Source organism: Strix aluco, chromosome 1, assembly GCF_031877795.1.
Source record: "Strix aluco isolate bStrAlu1 chromosome 1, bStrAlu1.hap1, whole genome shotgun sequence".
NCBI classification, from domain to species: domain Eukaryota; kingdom Metazoa; phylum Chordata; class Aves; order Strigiformes; family Strigidae; genus Strix; species Strix aluco.
Window position 1 is genome coordinate 154160120 of NC_133931.1, and position 22290 is coordinate 154182409.

A 22290-nucleotide genomic window follows, 5' to 3' on the forward strand; every position below is an offset into this window, starting at 1 on the left:
ACTATGGTCCTTTCACATTACTTGTAAGCCAAAACTATTCTCTAAAGAGGTTCTTAGGGGTTTGAAAGAGAGTACATACCGAGGTGAACAGCTGTGGAAAACTGCAGAAGATAAAAATAATTCACACAATCCCCTTGTAGATTATACAGCCAAAACCAGCATTACACTGTGATCTTTCTGAATATTACCTACTGATTAAAAGCAGATTGATGTTTTTATAAACTGGATTTTGTATCAGTTCAAGCTGTGTTTCCCATTGCTCTCACTTTTTTACTTCTAGCATCTGAGTTCTGTCTACATTCGCCTGCCATAAGGTGTCTGCAAGCTGCAGCATTTGACATATTCTCTCTAAGAAAAAAAAAGGACTACCTCTGATTTTCTTGATCTATAATTGATATTTAGAAAACATTGCAAATCCACTCTATATTTTTCTGTCTCAGTATGTTACCTTTTTAGAAAACCTCCACATCAAAACACCATACATACTTAAGGCACCCAGGGACTGGATCTTTGGGCCTGTAATCTTAGCTGTATGATGGGTAATTGGGGACAGTTCATGGTTAAGTACTGGGTAGGTTCAACGGCTACTCAGCAGAATGTTTCACTAGTCACAACCTCTCCTATGTTTATGTGACCCAATGTGTTGCAAACATTCTAATTTGCATTAGGCCCACCATCTCATCACTGCCTGGCACTTGGCTACAAGCACATTCCAAGGAGCAGAACAGCATCTCAAGTTACACACGAGCAGTATCTTGCTTACCTCAGACTCAAGCTGAGGCTTTAGTTCCTTTTCTCCGTTACCATAAATTAACCTTTATGTGAAATGACTCATCAGCATGCTCCTCCTCTTTCTTCAGTGCTTCTGAGACATGAGTTGTACCAGCAGTGTATGAAGGAATTTTTATATGTACCTTCTTGGCACTTGAGCTCTTGAATTTCTCCTCTGTGTGACGAGCTCCAACAGCGATGGTGCTGTGATACACAGATCGAGAATGAGAGCTGGCATTTTACTTCCTTGCCCTTCAAAAGATTTGGGAACAGCATCAAATCCTTGAGATATATTTTAGTTTGATATAGCGTAGCCCAGAGGTAGGAGAACTGCAGCCCCTTGAACATTACATGAGGCACATAGCATCCTCCAAAAGGCGATGCGAAGGCACGAAAGGCTCCTTAATCCTCATTTAATGCCTGACCTGCGACATTCCTGAAAGCTAAGTTTTCAGAGAGAGAATGGACCTTAGCTGTGCTGTGTTTTAAAGTCTGGTCCCTCCAGGACCAGCTTCTCTAGCAGCTTTGGGCATGTCTGTGCTTATCCCTCTGCTCACAACATATTAGTCACTGCTGTGTTTCGGGCTGACTGAAGACAGGAGATCAGATAGTGATCAGCATCCCCAAAACGCTTCTGGGGAGCCTGGGTTAGCGTTCAAACACACTGACATGTAAGTAAGATTTTGGTTTGTGTGTGTGTGTGCTTTGAAAAAACAGCAAAATGTTAAAAATTACATTTCTAAGGAAAATACTGGACAACTTTTGCATCCTGCTACCTTTGTGTTCCCTGAACAAAACTAGGAGGGCAGAAAGCAACGCACCTCCCTGGCTGACAATCATCCTGATCTCTGCGTGAGTTTATGGAGAGGCCTGTGGTGCACCCGCTACAGGGCAAATGGAGCAGAGGAGCCACGAAGCATGCAGGCTTGGTAACAGAACGGAAGAACGGACACGTGGCTCTTTCAGGAGTTAATAAAACTTGTAATGCTTATAGCAGTCTTGAGGCGGTGGTAATTACATCAGAAGTGGAGAACTGTTATTGACAGAGGTGAGGAGCATAAAGAGTCCAAGGAATTGTTTTGAAAACATAGAACTTCTTAAATAAATGGGCATTAATAAAGACTGTGTCACTGCCTGGCAAAAAGAAGTGCCAAGTGCAGGGTAAGCTTTATCTTTATGTTGGTTGTATCAACATACTCCAGTGGTGAACTATGAGTTCTCCTTAAGAAAATAAAGTGTGTCCCTACAAACCAACATCAAAATAAGCTTTTTAAATCTAGGCAACTGCCAGACAATTTACATGGCTTGTTTAAAGCAATGCTTCGCAGGGCTCATTTGGAACGTACAGCGTGACTGTTGTTGGAAAGAGGATGTGATTTGTAACCGCAAATCTGGTTATCTTCAAATAGCTGCCCGAGTTGCTAACTTTTTTCACTGGTTAGGTCATTGAGCAGCAGCCATTTCCTAGCAATGCGTCGATATTATACAAGAGCATTTCTGAAAGCACTTTAAAAGCATTTGATGTGGCTGCACCCCTTCTGTGGCTGGGGTGAGACAGCTGGGTGGTGGATGCGCAAAGAATGGGGAGCTGGGCCTGTGAGCCATCGTCTCCCCAGCTGCGATGCTCAGGGTCGCCACACCGCTCTCGCTGGTTTTAGTGGTTTCTTTTTGCGAGTAGTCCACCCGAGTGTGGGTTGCTTGTTTAATAATTTATCAAATAACAACATCTTATTGATGTTTCTTAAATAAATTCCTAGATGTGCCTGCGTTCCCAACCAGTTGCCCCAAAACTGCTGCCATAAAATTCATTGCTTTGCAAAAATACTGTATTATTTAACTCCATCTTGCTCGGGTTTGATGCTTCACATGCAGCTACTTAGCTTTTCCATCCTTCTTGATGGAAACTAGTTAGAATAACGGAGACCAAATCCAAGTTCCTCCTCGCCAGTGCGTGCAAGATCAAAGCGAGAGGAAAAGGGGATAGCTGGCCCGCCGGGAGGGTGATTCCTCTGGGACGCCGGTCTCCCACTGGGAGCTGGTCGGGTCTATTTTTACTGTGTCAGTCGCAAAGTTTCCCTGACAGGGCGTTGCAAACGCCCGTGACAGCCCTGGTGCGCGTCAAGCAGTAGACGCCAACACAAACTTCTTGTCTTTGGAGTTTTGATCTCGCGTGGAAGATCTGCGATGGGATTTTAAATCTGCGAATATTCAAAGCCGCGCACGGAGGATTTGGAATCCGCAAACGCTCAAAGCGCCGCGCAGGGAGGGCATGTGCGGGGCGCAGGCACCCGAACAAAGGGCGCTGCCGCCGGGCCTGCAGCCCGCCGCGGGGTACCCAGCGCCGCTCCCCACAGCTACGGGGAATCTGCGGGGGGGGGGTGTGTGTGTCCGCCCGCCCCCCCGCCTGCACTCCGCAGCGCCCGGGGGCAGCGCCACGTCGCACCGCCACCCCCCCCCGTCCTCCCCTCGCCAGCCCGGGGCGGGGGGACGGCCGCCTCCCCGGGGCGGGGGGTGGCGGTGCCAGCGCGGCTCCGCTCCGCACTGCGCAGCCCCGCGCCGGGCTGGGGGGGGCGGCGGCGGCGGGGCTGCTGCTGCTCCTCCCCCCGTGCCGGGTGGGAGCGCTTCATCCACGTTTGCAAGTTTGCGGCGGCGGGAGGAGCAGGAGCGGGGGCCTCCCTCTGTCCCTGCCCGCCCGCCTGCCCTCGGCGCACCCAGCGGCTGCCCCGGGCGGCGGCCCTCATGGCGGGCGCGGCGGCGGCGGCCGAGCGGCGGCGGGGCCCCGGCTGCGGCGCGCAGCTGCTGGTGGTGGTGCCGGCGCTGCTGGCGAGCTGGGCGGCCTGCCAGGCGCCGCCGGTGCCCGCCGCCGAGCCCTCCGCCGACGGCGACGGCGCGGGCCTCCGCGTCGAACGGCGCTTCGTGCCCGAGAGCTGCCCGCGGGCCGTGCGGCCCGGAGACTTCGTGCGCTACCACTACCTCGGCGCCTTCCCCGACGGCACCCGCTTCGACTCCAGGTCTGGCCTGCGCCCGCCTCGGCGCTTGGCGGGAGAGCCCCCCACCCCACCCCGCCCCGCTCCTCGGCCCCCGGGGGCGGCCCCGTCGGGGTTCGGTTCGGGTGAGGGTGCCCTTGGCGGGGAGCTGGCGAGCGGGCGGGGCCGCCCCCCCCACCCCGGGTGGGTTGGTGGGTGTTGGGAGGTGGGAGCTCTGGGTGGAGGCCGCGGTTGAGACGCCGTTCGGGTCCCGCTGTGGCCCGTGAGCCCCTTCGGGGTGAGCGGTCGGGAGCGGGTGGGCGGTGAGGGAGCCTCGGCCAAGCCTGGAGGCGGGAGGGACGGGCGGCCGCGGGAGATGTCTCCGGGGCGTGAAAGGGCAGAGAGCTGGGCTGGGACTGCTGGGAGTGCTGGGGCTGGGGGCGACACCGCGGCGGTGGCTGCGGCCCCTTGGCAGCGGTTGGTGTGCCCCGGTGGATCCCCGCCGTGTGCTCCCCGCTGCTTCTCCAAGGCGTCGGCCGGGAGCTTTCTGCTCCAGGAGAGGAGACCGTAAGGATACTCGGTTAGACTGGGAAACGGGACCGTAGGGGGGTCGCAGTCTCTCACACAGTACTTGGTGATTTCCTGCCCGTTTCTGTATGTTTCCTTACGCCTTCTCCAAACTCAAGCCTCCTCCAGCACAAACATTTCTGAATCGTTATCCTTGCCAGAAATACAAGAATTATCAAGCTGTGCTTACATAGAAATTCTGTGGATAAGTTACCCTTGAATGAATGTGTCCTATGTACAGTGAAGCGCCTGGCCGCTTTCCTGCTGTTATTTTGGGATCAAGAAGCCTAAATAGTGGGGTCAGGAGATTGTGAAGGATGCTGATGCTGCTGACAGCCTATTTGTTTTTTCTTGCTTCATTCACTGCCACTGATCAAAGTATTACTCAGAAAGAAAAAACAAAATGTATTTTCAGTAATCCCGGTAATCTTCCTTGTGCTTCAAGGAAAATCTGCAGCCTGAGGGAAATAACTGTCCTTCAGAGTAAGCTCAGCTCTTCCTCTGGAGCTGACTGTGCTTCAGTACGCCAGGAGCGCCCCTTCACCAGCACTTCCTCAGATAAAGTGCGGGATGCGGTAGCTGCCGGTTCAGCAGCCATTGGTGCACTTTCCATGAAAAGGCACAGCAAGGACAGTAAATTCATTGGCAACTGACGGTCTCGGAAAATAAGTCTTAGCTGCAGATGTGAGGACACACACAAAGGCAGCATCCTCACGGCTCATTTTACAAATATGCGACAATTGGAAAACCAGCCATGTGTTCAGAAATGTGTTTCTGATTTCTGCAGATGCATCCTGAGGCTGACTTGTACGCTGAGTTGTACCAGCAAATTTCTGCACTGAGGCAGGGCACCTGGAGGGGCTGCTCAGGTCTTGGCTCTCCTTTACTTCCAAGTTCCTTGTCATTTGGCTCTGAACTATTTGGGGCAGGGACAGGCGGTGCAGATCCGTACAGCGTTTATCTCTTTGAGTCCTCTAAATATCAGTGAATAAATAGTAACGATGATAGTCTAATCCAACTTGAGTATTTGTATGGCTGCCTTCATTTCAGAAGAGTGCAAAAAGTCAGGTTTGTTCAGCTTGTGTTTTTTTTTCTAGATGGCAGCTCATGTTGACATACATTTTTGTTATTCACTAACTATGGTCCTTTTTTAAGGTTGATGACAGTGGTCTGTGGTGTTAAGACAATGGAAAATTAGGAGGGTTTTATGTTCTGTACATTAATGGAAGAAATATTTTGGAGTATTTGTTGTAAAATCTTTAGTGTTTCCTGCAAACAAGTTATTCAGTCAGTTTATACTAAAATTAGCCTATTAGAAAGCCCATTTTTCTGCCTGCCTGAGTTGCTACCTGTTTGGGGTTTTTTTAAGTTTATGAAAGTGCTTACTAGCATCAGTTCAGTCAAACACTACTATGAAATCGGTCTAGAAAATACTCTGGGTGTTGAAGGAAGGGCAGTTTTACTTTGTTTCTTCTTCAGTTGCTGAAAATGTTCTTGAGGTTTAAAGTGATTTTTCTGTATTTTCAAGTAGAAGGTGTTAATACTGTTCTTCTCGTTAACAGGCTGTTGACAAAGACCACGGTGTCACAAAAATTAATTAATGAGCCTGGTTGTTCTTTTTTTTCTTTCCCCATCAGTATTTGCATTTTTATTTCTGTGGCCATAAAATTATTTGCATTTTAAAGTCTGAATTTAATTGCCTAGTCATCTGCTGTTAATTTGGTAAATTCCACTAATAGAAACTAATTTTGCTTAGCTTTAAGGAATCTGCAAAGTCAGTCCTACAAAGCTGCATGCTTTGTTCAGTTCTCTGCTTAGTATCAACGTTTTCTTAATTGTAGGTTTATTTTTGGCCAAAAAAAGCTCTTCCGTTTTAAGTCCATCCCAGATGTTTTGTCAAGCTTTGTCAATTGCTACAAAATACCTTTTTTTTTGGGTTTCTTAGAACCTGTTACATTACTAGTCTTGACATAATTGTGTTTTTGTGTGTATAATAGAATTTGTCAGGAGCTAATTTAAATATTTTCCATCCTTGCCTGGGCGTAGGAATATTTGTGCAACTGAAAGCGAATGCTCTGTATAGAGGGTTGTCTATTTTAAGGGAAATGTTTGCCAGAAAAAAAATCATGGAGCAAACAGAGAGATCACTCAGTAAAATATTTGAGGGATTCAAGGCTCTGGGACTATTAGGAGGCTCAGTATGTTGTGGAAGTGATGTGTACAGTCTTCGAAGGGAAGTTTGACATCATTTCCCTAGTGATATCTAGCTACTGGCTGCTTTCCAGAATATTTTAGCAGGCAAAGAGGCACAAGCCTTTTTTTTTTTACTTATTTTTTCCAGGGCTGCCTTTTATCTGAAAAAATAGTCCTTTAAATTATAAAAGGAATTGGAGAAAATGGAAGCAGTAAAAGCTTAAAAATAGGCATGAAGTTTTTGAAATGCTTCCTGCCGTATGTTTACACATTGCTTCAAAAAATTAAGTAACAGCAGTAATTCAGGCACAGCCAAATGGGATCATTGTGCAGATTTAAGGTGGTCCAACTAATCACGTAAGCTCATCTTAGTGTTCTGCTGTGGTAACACTGCTGTTCTCCATCCTCTCTGCAAAACTTTAAATCATTTAAGCATCATTTCTTTTACCTTTCAAACGTTCATGTATTATCACAGTGAAAGCTAGCTCTCTTGATTCTTCATCTGGCAAACTTGCTGTTTAAAGCATGCCTCTATGCTTTAAACGAGAGCTGGGAACGTGGAGGATTTGCGTAATATTTTTGTGGTGTTACTCACCAAAATCAATATGCTGAGATCCTACAGTGGGAGCAGTCATCCTTTCATATCTCATAATAGTGTTTAATTTTTCCTTTTCCTCCTTAATTTTCCAGTGTTGCTTATAGTATTAATGTGTAAATTAGCTGTTTGGACTTCTGGTGCCTGCAGGATACATCTCACGCTGCTAGAATGCGTTTCTGATAGACGGTGAGCAATGAACAGAAGAAGAGCTGTGTTGAAGTGTCAGAAACACTTGGATTTGCCCCTTCCCTTAGCAGCTGTCTAGTGATAAAGTTATGCTAACAGGGCAAGGGGGAGACAACGTACGATTAAACTCTCAAAAAAAGAGTGGAATGGTAGGTGAATGAATGGCTAACGTTTTTGCCTGCTTTTCCCCCTTCAGCTATGACAGGGGATCCACATTCAACGTGTTTGTGGGAAAAGGTCAGCTCATTGCTGGGATGGACAAAGCTCTGGTTGGCATGTGCGTGAACGAGCGGCGGTTCGTGAAAATTCCTCCCAAGCTGGCCTATGGAAGTGAAGGAGTCTGTAAGTACAGCCCTGGCCAGTGAATAGCTGTTGGGCAAGTGATTCAGCAGAGCAGATAGAAAATGAAGTCACAGAAGAGAAGGGTAGAAATTGCAAGTAGTGAATTTCAGAGAGGTTCTCCCCTGCTCAGGGGTGTTTGTTAAGCCTGTAGCCCAGCTAATCTCTCCAGGCTCCCTCCGTATGCTGAAGGAAGAGCTGTTGGCTGTAGAGGACATTCAGCAAATGAACCTTGCTACTAAAGTTAACTATTTATTTATACCTACCTCGCTGTTAAATACTTATTGTGGTTTGGCATTGCAGTGCTGCACAAGGTCTTGTCAGTGCCGAAAGCAGCTTTGCTCTGCAGACCCAGAGAGGCAACAAACGCTAAATGAAGATCAGTTTGCCTGATGGACATACTTGGTAACAGTCCATGTTGCCAGATTCTCCCCCTTAAGTAGCTGCAACAGTGACTAGGGGCCAGGAGGATATAAGCATAACAAGGAGTAAGGTGTGCTGTATGTGGGTTTTTTTAGGGTATGTGTGGATTGGTTGCCTTTTCATTGATGCCCTGTAGAAAAAGGGAAATAAAACTGGTTGTGTTGTTCTGCTTTTGCAGCTGGTGTGATACCCCCCAATGCTGTGCTCCATTTCGATGTGCTCCTGATAGATCTTTGGAACTCGGAGGACGAAGTGCAGGTTCAGACTTACTTCAAACCTGAGAAGTGTCCTCGGACAGTCCAGGTGTCTGACTTTGTACGATACCATTACAATGGAACGTTCTTAGATGGGACCCTGTTTGATTCAAGGTATGCAGCTGCGTTGTGTGTCTTTGTGTATTTTAATAGGTACCTCATGTCACTTAAAACCGTGATTTACTCCCCCTTCACTGGCATAACAGTTAATGCTGATTGCCCAGAAACCCAGGAGATGAAAGCTAGCATCATATAAATGTCAGTAATTTATTGAAGGATTATAGGACAGCAGTACTGACTCAGACCATTAAACCAGTACATTATTTCTGCACAGGCATTACCAACCCAGATATTTTTTTTTTTTTTTAAATTCCATTCTCTGTATCTATATCCCTATTTATTGCAGTCAGCTAAATGTTTCTGTTACCACTGCAGCGTAGCTATTCAAGTTAAGTACAAGCTTTATAGACTAAGTGGAGTTTGTAATGAAGTTGAGTTACAAACACTTTTATACTGAGATTTTAAGTTTACAGCCTGTGTACTTCATTGAAGTTAGGTGCAAAACGATGCTTTAATAACAGCTGCTGTTGTGTTTGTGAGGCACTTTTCAAAACCTCTTTTAGGTTCCTGAAATAGCTAATCACTCTGGAAAACACTACCCAGCCAGCCCTTGGTAAATCAAGGAGCAATATTTTTTGAGCAACTAGTTGTGAGTTATATTGTGCGTAGCATGTGGCTTTTAAAGATGAATACTGTTACTTCCTGTGGCTGACATTTGGTTGTGGGTTGGTTTTTTCTTGGTTGTGTTTTTTTTTTTTTTCATTTTTAGCCATAATCGGATGCGAACTTATGATACCTATGTGGGAATTGGATGGCTGATTCCTGGTATGGACCAGGGTCTCTTGGGAATGTGCGTAGGAGAGAAGCGCATTATCACAATACCACCTTTCCTGGCATATGGAGAAGAAGGAGATGGTAAAAGTGTTTTGTTTGGGTTTTTTTTGTTTTTCGAAATCCAAGTCATCCATATTTTAAAACAAACTGGTACTTTGTGTATTTAAATTTATGGACAGCATTATCACTCATTTCAGACAGACGGAACAAAGTGGTGGGAAGAGATGTTCAGAATGTATTATATACAGGATTGGGCTCGTTAGTACAAGATTTTTTAAAAAATTCAAACAGTAAATTGCTTAACAGACACATTGTTGATACAATTGTAATCTTTATATACTGAAATTTTATTTCATTCAGAGAATATAATATCTAGTGGCTCCAAAAACGTGAAGACAGGTGACTGCATAATTCTTTCAATGACTGCCACAGAGAGCAGAAAACTTTTGAAAAAAGAAAAGTGTATTTTTAGTTCCAGTTTTGTCCTTTTTTTTGCAACCAATGCCTTAGTAATAACTACAAGATGGATTAGTCGTCCTATGAGAATGTGTATGCAGCCTACAGGTCACACATAGAGGTCCCCATGTTAAATGAGGGGGCAGTTAGGTATAGTTTGGGACTCTTCCTTAAATTCTTTCTCTGCTCTGATGTTTAAGGATGTGTCTGTGGTGTACAAGGTTTCGTAGCCCTTCCATGACTTCATTACCATTAACTGTGATAGCCATCTCCTTGGATAACAAAGCTTTGTGGAGTTATGTTTTAAAATCTCTCCAAGATCTTGAGCTCAATGGTTCTCAGTCAGAGCAACCCACACTATAATTCGTGTGTTGATGGAAAGGTACCTTTTCACTAAGATACTCAATCTACCCTTCCTCAACTTCCCTCATGTAGTCTGCTGGTTTGATATTAACAGGATGGGAAGAGCAGATGTACCAAATCTGTGTTCTAATGGTTGTTTTCTGGGCTTTCATGAAGTGTGTTGGAGATACTGGTAGACTAAACCATGCAGCTCAGATGGAGCTGGTGTATATTGACTAAGATGGGTGTTGCTGAAGAGGCTGTTTTCAGTGAGGCAGTGCCATCACAACAGGAACGGAATGAAATAATTAATTGAGTTGGAGAATTGAGTGACAGACCCACACACGAAACAAAAGATGGCTGACTAGAAGCAGATTACGCTAATTTATTTTGGGAGGGAAGGTGCTTGATATTCAGCAGTAGGTTACTTTTCCTCAACAAACATGTTTAAGCTGCTTCTAGCACACCTGCTGTTCCTTACCAGTTTTCTGCTCTAACGCTTTTGCAGGTAAGGATATCCCTGGCCAAGCTTCCCTCGTCTTTGATGTGGTTCTGCTAGACCTCCATAACCCCAAAGACGGTATTGCTATTGAGAACCAGCAGGTGCCTGAATCTTGTGAGAGGAGGAGCCAGGCAGGAGACTTTCTCCGATACCATTACAACGGCACGCTTTTGGATGGCACGTTGTTTGATTCCAGGTAACCAAACCGTTCAGCCCTGCAGATCCCATTTCCAGTTTGACTCATCCGTCTTGTCCATAATACACCCAAGTACAATTTGCTTTTCTTCCTTTTTGAAATTTTTGAGTGGAGTTGAAGTCTTCCCTTTTAAAAAACTCAGAAAACTTTTCTATGTGGGAAGGGAGACAAAGACCTGTTTTGTGTTCTGACAGTATCACGGACGCCATCTAGGGGTGCTGATCCACCCGCTGAGCCTGCCTGTGCTTTATACATGCACGCCCGGAGACTCTTTGCCCTATAGAGTTCATCTGCCAAATAGGTAGTGCTGCTGGAGAGAGAGGAAAATAAATATGATTCCTGCTTTATGTCCTGAGAATTGTGAGTCAGCGTGCTAGTAGCTACTTTGAGGTTAATCTCAAGACAGTCTTTCAATTTGTACTTGAAAACTGCATTTTGAAGGCTAATGTCTTTCAAGACCGAATTCAGCAACAGGGTTTCTGTCACAGAGGAAGAGGGATTGCTGCCACATCAAATTCAAAGCTCTCTGGGCACATGAGCCTCATGTACACAATTATATGATGAATAATAGTACCCTTGTAGCTTCCTGTCACTTTTGTTTGCTCTTTAATGAGCCGTACTTTACTTTCCCACTCCAGCTTTCAGAACAGCTGGCACAAGTAGCTAAAAAGAGTTGAAAATGAGCCACTGTAAAATATTTTATGAGATAAATTAATGGAAAAATGTTTAGTACTACTACAGCTGCTGCAAGCTGAAGCTCAGGATCAGTTTGCAAACAGAAGCTGCATAGTATGCTGTGTGTGCTGCTTCCTATGAGGATGAGTCAGGGAATTGTATCTCATGTAATTGAATTGAGGTGCGGTAAGATTCAGAATCAACCTTGACCTCCCCATTCGGCTGCCCACCTTGGTGGGAGGATAGAAAGAAGGAGACCTGCATCAGCAGCCATCACTGTAGACCTTAATTTACAGCTTATGAAAACTTGTAAGTTAAGAACTTAAAGCTTATCCACAGTGCACCTGCCCAGAATCTTTTTTGAGATGTAAATGAGTATTGTCTGTAGTAATTAAACACTTTTGGAAATGGCTGTAGTATTTATACTAGGGTTGCTTTGTAGACAGCAGCCTTTACCTCATTCTAAAGTGCTGACAGTTGTTAGGGCGACATATCCTGGCTTCCTGCAGAATTTACAAGAAAGGCCAATATCTAACAAGTACCTGTGAAGAAATGGAGTTATCCAGGAAAAAATTTCTCACTAGTACAGGGAGCATGCCAAAAGCACTGTGAAGGGCTGGGGTTGAGAGCTGTAATATTTTCCTTCATTTTTTTTTCCTCTGCAATATTCAGCTGCAGAACTGCCCCTAAATTACATCAGAGTCTGTACTGGTCTTGCTCTTTCCCAGAGTTACCTCGTAAAGATGAATTAAAACCTTTCTGCCTTCCCTTCCTTGGGTTGCGCCTTCATGTAGCATGCCTTGAAGAAAGGCAGAAGACAGACGCATCCTTGTAATAAACACAATTTGCTGTTGTAGTCTTGTTTTATCCTATCATTAGGTGTTGAAGCAGATCCTTCAACCTATATATAAGTGATTGGCATAGTTTGGAAGGGAGGGATAGTATTGATACAGTTTTGTTGTCATGACTCATTTTAGTGCTGTGCATCCCAGGAGAACCTATTTATCCCACCTCCTCCTTGTAGTAGTTGAACTGCATAGCTGTGGTTGCAAAATGAAATAGTCTGAAGGGTGTCTCATGAACATAAACTATATCTAGCTGATAAGTACTTACTAAAGTAGAGTCAGGGCAGAGGAAAATTTAAAGGAGAAAACCGATTTTTTTCAGTTACTTTTTAAAACGCACTTTCTGTTTAGTCTAAAATACAGAAAGAAGTGAGATTTTCTTTCAAGATATAGTGGAAACGTATTTGCAAATAAGCTGTTCCCTAGCCAGGGTCTCAGTCCTGGTTAATAAATGTTGCATGCATCACGGACTGATGAAACTCGGTGGCCTAGATTCATTGAACGTGGTGATTGCATTGTGCCTCTCTGGTGCTGGTTAATTGACCGTGTGTTTGACCTTAACCAGTTTAAGAATTGTGTTGCAGACCTATTGCAAGATTCTGTGTTTTCTCAAGTACACCTGACACTGCTAAAATGCAGCTGTTTTCCACAGCTATTCACGAAATCGTACATATGACACCTATGTCGGGAAAGGTTATGTGATTGCTGGAATGGATGAAGGTTTGCTAGGTGTATGCACTGGTGAAAAAAGAAGAATAATAATCCCTCCTCATCTTGGATATGGAGAAGAAGGAAGAGGTGAGCTTGACTTTTCATTCAAGTCTTCCATAATTAATGATGTTTCCTTTACTGTTTAGTGCCTCTGTGTGTAATTCCTCCTTTTTTTGGCATTTGAAAGGCTTATGAATTCATTATTTTGTGGGCATGCAACTGACAGGATTACACCCAGAATTTGCAAAATTATTTTGATTAGCTAAATAGGTAGGACAGTAAGAAGGCAGAACAATCTCATATGTAATTGGTGACCTGAAATTATTTGGATAATCAGTGTTTCAGGCAGCCTGGTACTTGGGTGCCAGGAGCTCTGCAGTGTGAGACCTTCCTGTGTGTCTTAATAAGCTCTGTATGCTAAAGGAATTAATCGTGTTTTCTTCCCCGTTACTTCCACGGTCACAGGTTTTGTGGACTCCTAAGCCACCTCTGTAAACAGTGGATGCATGTAACAGCAAAGTGTCTGTGTATGTGTAACATATGTTTAACATTCCTTTGGGAAAACTCATTAGTATCTAAAAAGATTGCTGTGAGAGGTTGAATATGATAACCCTTCTAGCCGATCACAGTTTTATGGCTGGTGTTTCAAAAGGTACCTCCTGGGATGTTGTTTGAAAAAAGTGACTTAGAAGAAAAGCCTCTGTTCTGGAAATGCAAAGTCTATGCTCTTGGTTTGGGAATCAGACTCCTCTACCAACAAACCCCGTTCCTGGGTCTGGATGTGTCTGTCAGTCCTGGTAATGCAATTGCATGTTATCCTGGGAAGAAGGGGAAGAAGTTGCTTCCTATCAGGGCATGTTAAGGAAATGTAACCTTTTGGACAGAATGGCAGTCCGTGAAGCATGAGAAGTCCTGTGAGAATTTTGATGATCAATAATGAGTTGGTACATGAAACACAAGTCAGTTATTTAGGATGGTCACAGGAAATATATGGTTATTGCTTCATTTCTGCATTCAGAATAATGGAAGTTTTTTCCTTCACTGTTTCCTTCACTGAGTGCATGTTCAGGGCTTTTCCACTGGTTCTGTTTCCTACGTTGGATGCAGCTTGCATCTGTTGTGTACGGAGGAGATGTAATCCTTTAATTCTGAATGAGAAGAGCACAATAGCAGACACAGTGGGAATATATATTCCTGCAGGGTGCAGTACCTCGTCATCATAAGCCTGTTGGGGTCCCATTTCTTTCTCTACTTGCCTAATTTGCTTCCTATTTAGGAAAGATTCCAGGATCTGCAGTGCTGGTCTTTGACATCCACGTGGTTGACTTCCACAACCCCTCCGATTCGGTCAGCATTACTGTTAACTACAAACCTTCCAACTGCACCGTACTGAGTAAGAAGGGAGATTACTTGAAATATCACTACAACGCTTCGCTCCTGGATGGTACTTTGCTAGACTCCACGTAAGTATATTGCCTGGTAAAGAAAATTACCCTAGCAGCTGTGAAAGCAGAATTAATTGCTCGCAAAGCAGACTGGCAGGGAATAAAGAATTTTTAAGTAAAAAATTGAGTGTTTATGTAAAAGGTATTTTTCTTTTTATGTCTGCCTGCCTAAGATACATAGGAGGAGGAAAAGAAAAAGACAGTCCATCATAGCATAATGAGAGAAGTGGGAACAAAGAGGATGTAGGAGTGTGTTGGAGAAGAACATAAACAGTACAGGTGGAGCGATGAAACAGGTCGTCCTCATGGCAGTCTGTGTAAATGGGCTAATTTGGGTGTCTGGGCCAGTTGTACTAGGACGACACAGGGCTCGGCATGACTGAACTGTCCAAGTTCATGCAGTTTCTAGGGTAGAATTTACACTCTCTACTGATTCAGTGCTCCCAGGAGAGGTCTGGTACGGCCGCTTGGTGTAGTCTTGTTAAAGCTATCTTGAGTGTGGTTTACAGTAAATGGTCACCCATCCTGTCTGCACCACACGTGGGTGCTAGTTTTCCTGTGTTGTAGTGTTGTGGTAAGTGTCAGCATGGGGAAACTAACAGAGGGCTTGATCATGACTGTGATGGTAATGTTCCTCTCCCTCCTTCCTGTTGACAGGAGGTTTATGAGGGAAGCAAGAGGTTGCTCCAGTCTGTCTCATATAGAACTAAAAGTGAGCCCATCACACTGTATGCTGCAGCTACAAGAATAAAGCTGCTAGCTTTTTTAAAGTCATCTAAATAATATTTTATTTTTGGAAGGGGAGTTGGGAAAAGCTATTAAACAGGTTATATTTAGCATAGGAAGCAGCTCATAGTTTTCACAGTGTACACAATAGCTTGCAGAGCTGAAAAGCTGGCTTACGTTGAAGCACATGATGTGATGCTGCAGGCAAGTGTGTATGCAAGTAACGTGTTTGGATTCAAAACACCTTTTATATGGCAGGAATGTTCGATTCCCATTTTGTAGCAGGAACCAAGGGATGTCGAGACTGTCTTATTCAAAGCAGTTCGTAGAGAATCAAAGATCATGAATCTTGTGCTCCTAATTTTAAGGCTGACCTCCTAGCCACTGAGTTGTTTTCTTTCCAAACAATACTCTGTTGTACAAGCATGTGCTGCGGTGGTACAGCCAAACCAAATAACCAAAGAAGGGAGACTGACAGAAGAAAGGGTCCTGCTATTGTGACACATGCTGAGTAAAAGTCTTAGCGCTGCACGCTCTGCTCTTAGAATCACAATACATGTTTAACTTCTAGGGTTTTAACTTATGATAATTTCTAATTTTAGAAATGAGCCACCAGCAGCGAGGTATAATTCAAAAAATAATATGGTAAAATAGCACTAGTAGTTGTGTACTTCCGAGCTGTCTTGGTTAAGTGACTACTGCATTGTAGCAACTGATTTCATTAAGGGGATGGCTAATCCATGTGAATGCTCCCAGATCCTTATAGGTTGGTAGGTCTGGGAAAAATGCACATTTGGAATTTTTGTTTCTGCTAAAAAGTCCAACTTCGTTAGTTAAAAATATGTGAAAGGGAAGCCCCCTTATTTTGAGATAAAATACTTCATGGGTTTAATTGGCAGGTTTAATGATTTTAATTGGATTTCATTCAAGAAGTCTATTCATTCAAGAAGCCAGAGGACTTGTCAACAGTAGGGACACTTTTGTTTGGTGTTGGCTGTAACTTGCTACCTTGAGAACAACTTCAGGTAACAGCTTGATAGAACAGAGCATTAGGATGAAGTTAATTTTTGGCAGTGACAGAACACTAACTAGAAACTGGTGTTTCTGTGGTAGTTTTGAACAACAGGAATTCTCTATTGTATGTTGAGTTTTTAAAATTTTTCTCCCCTTCCTTTCCAGACACAGCCTTGGCAAGACCTACAACATAGTTCTGGGATCTGGACAGGTGGTGGTGGGAATGGACATGGGCCTTCAAGACATGTGTGTCGGGGAACGACGGACAGTCGTTATTCCACCTCATCTTGGTTATGGAGAAGATGGAGTTGGTAAGTGAGTGAAACCTACTGCACATCCACTTAGCCTCTCTTGAGTAACTGAAACAACATATGCATGTTTTGTTACTTGGTATGCATTAGGACGTAAGGTGAGTGTCTCTTTGCTGCTCGAATGGGATTTTTTTAGAGTTTTTTCATTTCGTTATTTTAGACAACCCCTCCCCATTCCCCAATGAAATGATCATACTGTCTGTGTTGCGATTTAAGTCATACTGTTACTGTGGCCAATAGAAAGACTGTCCCAGTACAAAAGGGAACACACGCCCCTAGTAATGTTGCTTTGTCAAAACGGAAAGCTCCAGGCACTCTGGTGTTGCAGAGGGATGTAAACACTGTTCTCCCTGACAGGGAATTGGGTACTCATGCTTGGACGTGGGACGTGTTATTCAGGAAACAAAACTGAAGGGGACTCTTCAGCACTAATATGTTGGAAAATTTAAAGAAAACCCAAAATTCAGAAGCTACCTAAACTGTGAGATGTGACATGTGAAATGGTGCTGTTGAAATACCAACACCAATACATTTAGGGCAGTTTGCTCTGTTTTAGAGCACTGAGGCTTATTGATTTTTAATGACAGGGACAGCAGTAATAAAAAGAACAATATAGAAGTGACAAGAACTTTCATATCCCAGTATGTGTGGTTGTTACTGATCTTCTGAGTTAAAAGACTCGAGGGAAAGGAGTCTGTCAGAAGATCACCACGATCAACAAACTCTGATATGTATGGAAACAGTTGCAAAAGTTGGTATGTTCTTCGAATAGCTCCAGAACAGTTTGTATTTTATAAAGACTGTCTGTCAGGGATCATGTGCCAAGCTTAATGGAGAATTAATTTGTGATAAGAGATAAAGAAGCTTTTTCACTTGTACCTGTCTTCCACAAAAAATTGGGTATTATATATGCAACATTTTATATAAAATTGCATAGTTATATATAATAAATTGAAAATTTCCTCACAACATAAAAAGTCTGCTGTGTTGAATTCGTGTCATAGGTATTTGCCATCATTCAAATTACGTTTGATATAGATGGTCTGAAAGGTTGCATGATTGTTAGTGTTTTGCTATATACCCAGATATCTGAGGAGATTGCTCGTTTGCTACTGGACAGAAGTTAAAGTTGACCTTGATTTTCTTTTTCAAGGATAAATTTAACTCCTTCCATGGTTTCCTTAAGGTGACATCCCAAGATGTTGCAACACTGTTGAGTCTGTCAGTAGCACCTTGATACACAGTGTAGCAGCGAGATAAAGGAAAATTGATTAATTCCCACAGTTTTACCTTTATAAGTAAAAAAAACGGATGCAGTTTTGTTATGAAAGCTTTCTTTTATGTTCTGAGCACCTCTGCTGAAGTGAAGCAGGAAGATTTGGTGGGCTTGGGATCATGGGGCTTGGGGATCACAGTAGCGAAGCACCTGTTGGACCAGGAAGAGTAATTACGGATTAAAAGGAAATACACCCTTCATGTAAATAAGGATAAATACCCCTCTTTGCCATTTGTTGTGACAGAAGGAGAAGTGCCTGGTAGTGCTGTATTAGTTTTCGACATCGAACTGCTGGAACTGGTGTCTGGCTTGCCTGAAGGGTACATGTTTGTATGGAATGGGGAAGTCTCTCCTAATCTTTTTGAAGAAATAGACCAGAATCATGATGGAGAGGTTCTTTTGGAGGAGGTAAGCTGAAACAATGAAAACGCTTGCAGTGGTTTTCACCTATCAGCATCATCAAGATGTTTTCTCCTACAACAATCAAATGCAGATGATAAAGAATGGGGTCTCTCCTCTTCTTCTTCTGACGTGGTGTTTGTTGTCAAGTTAACAGGAAGGCAGCATGTCAGTTAAAACATGGTTATTTAGCTTTAGATACAGAACCAAAAAAAAAAAAAAGAAATACAAGAATGGCCATGCTACTTAAGATCATGTACTATTGTGGTTTCTTTGGTCAACAACAGATACTGAGGGCACAAGCGTAAGAGGCAGAGTTAGTATTCAATAATCCTTTGCTGTATCGGCCTTCTCAGGGTCTGTTAATTGGAAGTTTGTGGTGAATTCTTGAGCCAAAGCTGGGCCTGCAGCAGTGCATCCAGGAACTGCCTAATCACTTCGGGAGCCAGGCAGTGCCTGCGGCTGGTCCTTCCACAGGTGAATTGTGTGTTGTGGGAACCAGCCCTTCCCCTTGCTTGCTTATAAAATCTGCAGTGTGAGAATGTTGTTGGGTGCCCTAACTGGAAGCTGCCTGCCGTTGCCACACCATCTCTGATAACACAAAGCTCTGTGAGGCTTTACTCTGCGTTTTCTCTTAACTGAGGAGTTCTGTTTTCTTATTCTCTTCTTAAGTCTTCTTTGTCACCTTTCTCTGTCATTCTGGTTTTTGTCCTTCCTTGCTGAAGTGGCGCTGCCTGCAGCACTCAGGGGGCAGGCTGTGGCCCTATAGAACAGCATGAGATGCTTTTGAGCATTTTAACAAGACAATGGGGTAAAACCAGAATCTTATTTTCCTTTTTCCTAGCTCTCTCTTCTACCTTTTTGTTCTTCTTTCTTCTCCATCTTCTCTCTTGTGTTTTGCCTCCACTTCTGCTTTTGCAGAGAAGAAAAGACCTCTTACCAGTCTAGAGAAAGAGTGAGGTAGGATGTGACTGTTGCTATCCACATCCTTCTGGGCACCTAGCAAGGAGAAGGAGAAGCCAAGGAGATAGGAGAGGACGCTTGGCCTAAAGGTGTAAATGAATGTCAGCATTAGCTCTCATTGCTGAAGTTTATTTAACAAGTAGTGCCCGAGATAACAGTAACTGGAAAAGTTGTGTTTGATTGTGGACTGGTTTTGGCAAGCCAGCAGTATGACTTCTGTCAGATGTTGTCTAATCACCTCAAATAACTTCATATGTATCAGGAAAAGGATTTTTAGGGAAAACTAACCTTGTAACCTTGCAACCTTTCCCACCGTGAAGTCAAGCAAAAGGCATAATGCCTGAAGCTACTTTAACAAATCTCATGATATCCTGATAAAGTCTCATTTCTGTGTTTCATTCTTTTTCCTTTTGTATTTTTCTTGTAAGATGCAGGTGGATGTCTGTTTCACAGTGTGAGTTTCTTGCATTGGCATGCAAAATTAAACCCCCTTCTGCCTATATAGATCTGTTCCTATGTCACTCTCTGTTCAACTTACTTTCTCCCTAAATTATGAAAAAGAATTTTTCTTGTTATGAGTCCAGGACCCGCTGAAATAATTGAGGAAATCCCTGCTGAGCTCCACAAAGAGTGACTTAACCTCACATGTCTGTCCTAATTAGTCCAATTTAGGTTGTAAGCTTTACAGGATTGTAACAGTGTACTTTTACATACACTTAATAAGTAGTAAAATGCTGGAGAGTCAACAACAAACAAATGCTACTTTTGTAAATACTCTTCAGTTTTAAATGTCTGTTTCATTGTGAGCTGTTTTCTCCTCCTTTCCCTCCACTTAGTTTTCAGAGTACATCCAAGCTCAAGTCGATTCTGGCAAAGGAAAACTAGCTCCTGGTTTCGATTTTGAAAAGATTGTTAAAAATATGTTCACCAATCAAGACCGGGATGGAAATGGTAAAGTTACTGCTGAAGAATTCAAGTTGAAAGACCAGGAGGCCAAAGAGGAACACGACGAACTGTAAAGATAAGAAAAAAGAAGAGTCCTGAGCTGACCTACTGTTCAAACACGTGTACCGGAAGGGGTTTCGGCAAGCATGTTTCTGAGAGGTTAGTGCTCAGGCCTGCACCTGTGTGCTGGTAGGCTGTTAAAATAGGAAGAGGTTTTCAGTTGGAATTGTTAGGTATATTTGAAAAAACCGTTAAGTGCCTCAAGATAGGATGTACAAACAGATAAAAGAGTATACTGCCATATGTGGTATTGTGACCTACGTGGTCTGTTTTTGTGCTAAAGACTAGAAGTTCTCATTGAACAACACACAGTCACTTGGATGGATGGGTGGTAGGGAGAAAACCTACCAAGTGCTTTTAAAAGAGTTTTAAAAAACCTTCTGTATCCAAAATATTTGTGCAGGAGAACGAGCCAGAAAATATTCCCCGTGAAAATAACCTGTAAACGTTGTCAGCCGTTGAGCCCAGTTCCTTTCAGAAAGCATGAGCACTATTTCAGTAACTGAACAAATTCATACGAGTATTTGCCAGCAGGAACTCTGATTTGCAAATTGCAGAACATGCGAACGATAGCTATGCCGTTGCAAAGTTTCCATAAGCTGTGAATGAAACTAAACAGGTATAGAATTGTAACCATGTATGTGTTGGGTTTTTATCTTACGAAACAAAAGTTTGATACCATCTGTATTGTATTTAATTAATAAACTTGACTCTTGCTGGCCTGTTGAAACAGTGTTCCCATCAGTGATTCCCAAACCTTTGTAGTTGCAGCCTTTATAGTTTTGTTAGACTTTAAATATTAGTATCATGGGGTCCAAATACTGTCATAAATACTGGATACAATTGATTTTGTGTGGAGCTTGCGTCTCCTATTTTGGGAATTGTTAGACTAAGGAGCAAGTACTTAGAGCTTCTGCAGCAGAGCAGTCTGGCATGGTGAACAAACAAAAAGACAGTGATAGAATCAAGAAACAGACCCATCTGTTTGTGTCTGCAAACATTCTGGCCTATCCCTCAATACAAAATCAGGCCTGTGAGTGCTGTTTAGATTATGTGAACTCTTGAGACAATCACCCATTAGACCTATAAATGTAGCAAGCTGTTTAATAGAAAATACACTAAACACACATTTTTCTGGAAGGCCGTGTGATCCCCCCTCAGTACACTACACGTAAGAGCACAAATACGTATAGTGAGACACTGTCAAAGACAAGTAGAAAGGGAGTTGTGTTTCCATTGTATGCTTTGTGTCTAGTTTCTTGCTTTTCTTGATCTGTACATGTGGGTTGTCAGCTCCCTGAAATGCTCTTTTTAAAAACTGGTGTTTCAATTGGATGAAAACATTTTGTATTGGTTTTTAATACAGTTGTTATAGAAAGTGCAGTGAAATATTTTTTTGAGTTTGATACCATTAAATGTTGGATAACTGATCTTTTTGTTAAATAAAATGTTGATCAACTATTGCTATCAAAGTTTCTTTTTTTCTGGCATTTTGATGGGTTGGGAACCTGAGTCAAAGCAAATACCCTTCATGCATCTCTCTCCTCTTGCACACAGCAGCCTTATCCTGAGTATGTTCACTGTTGCTGTTGATCTTCAGGAAAAATACTTTCAACTAAGATTATTTGATTGAAAATTATAAACCACAATAAAAGGGTTTCTTTTTCCATACTTCAGACAGATGAAGTGAAGTCATTCTTTGGCTTTAGGAGTTGTTCCCTAAACCACCCATCCCATGTTGCCATCAGCTGTGACAGTGGGAAGGGTGGTGGTTCTTTTGGTGAGGGGCTTCAAGTCTCTCGTTGAACAAAATTGTCTTACATAAGGAAACATTTCGTTCCCCAGGCTAGTGAAAGCAAACTCGCTGGGCTTTGTATCTGAGATTTGATGTTTTCGCTTCACCTGTAGCTCAAAAGGCACATGTAGTGCATGTAAAATGCTGGAAGTCTGGTGTGGTTTGATGTAAATACAGGCCCTTTACACCAGATGTAAATACTGTGGGTATCAGTGGATGGCACTTGCAATCCAAAAGTTTATGGCCTGAATGGCTCCTTAGAAGCATTACCATCTTGTGACAGCAGTTGTCTCAGAAGACTGTTGCACAAAATTTTCCCTTTTCATTTATTTGGAAGTAGGTCGCTCGCTTGTCACTGTGGTTCGGATGCATTGCTTCTGCACGCTTATGGAGCCGAGAAGGAGCGGGAAGCAAGTTGTGATTTGAGTGCTGCCAGAA

The 22290-nt window shown here is 43.2% G+C and overlaps 1 protein-coding gene across 2 annotated transcripts; it reads left to right on the forward strand.

The window, feature by feature from the left end:
• Positions 1 to 3395: 3395 nt before the first annotated feature.
• FKBP9 (FKBP prolyl isomerase 9) lies at positions 3396 to 21516 on the forward strand. 2 transcript variants are annotated; one of them, XM_074841200.1, is made up of 10 exons: positions 3399 to 3782; positions 7478 to 7623; positions 8222 to 8411; positions 9127 to 9272; positions 10498 to 10687; positions 12860 to 13005; positions 14195 to 14381; positions 16269 to 16414; positions 17935 to 18098; positions 19889 to 21516. In XM_074841200.1, exons 1-10 carry the CDS (start codon positions 3511 to 3513, stop codon positions 20069 to 20071), a joined length of 1770 nt encoding a protein of 589 aa, XP_074697301.1. In that variant the 5' UTR covers positions 3399 to 3510; the 3' UTR covers positions 20072 to 21516. The 2 variants fall into 2 exon arrangements, with proteins under 2 accessions (XP_074697309.1, XP_074697301.1); XM_074841208.1 differs by lacking the exon at positions 17935 to 18098 and having other exon boundaries at positions 3396 to 3782.
• The last annotated feature ends 774 nt before the right edge of the window (positions 21517 to 22290 follow it).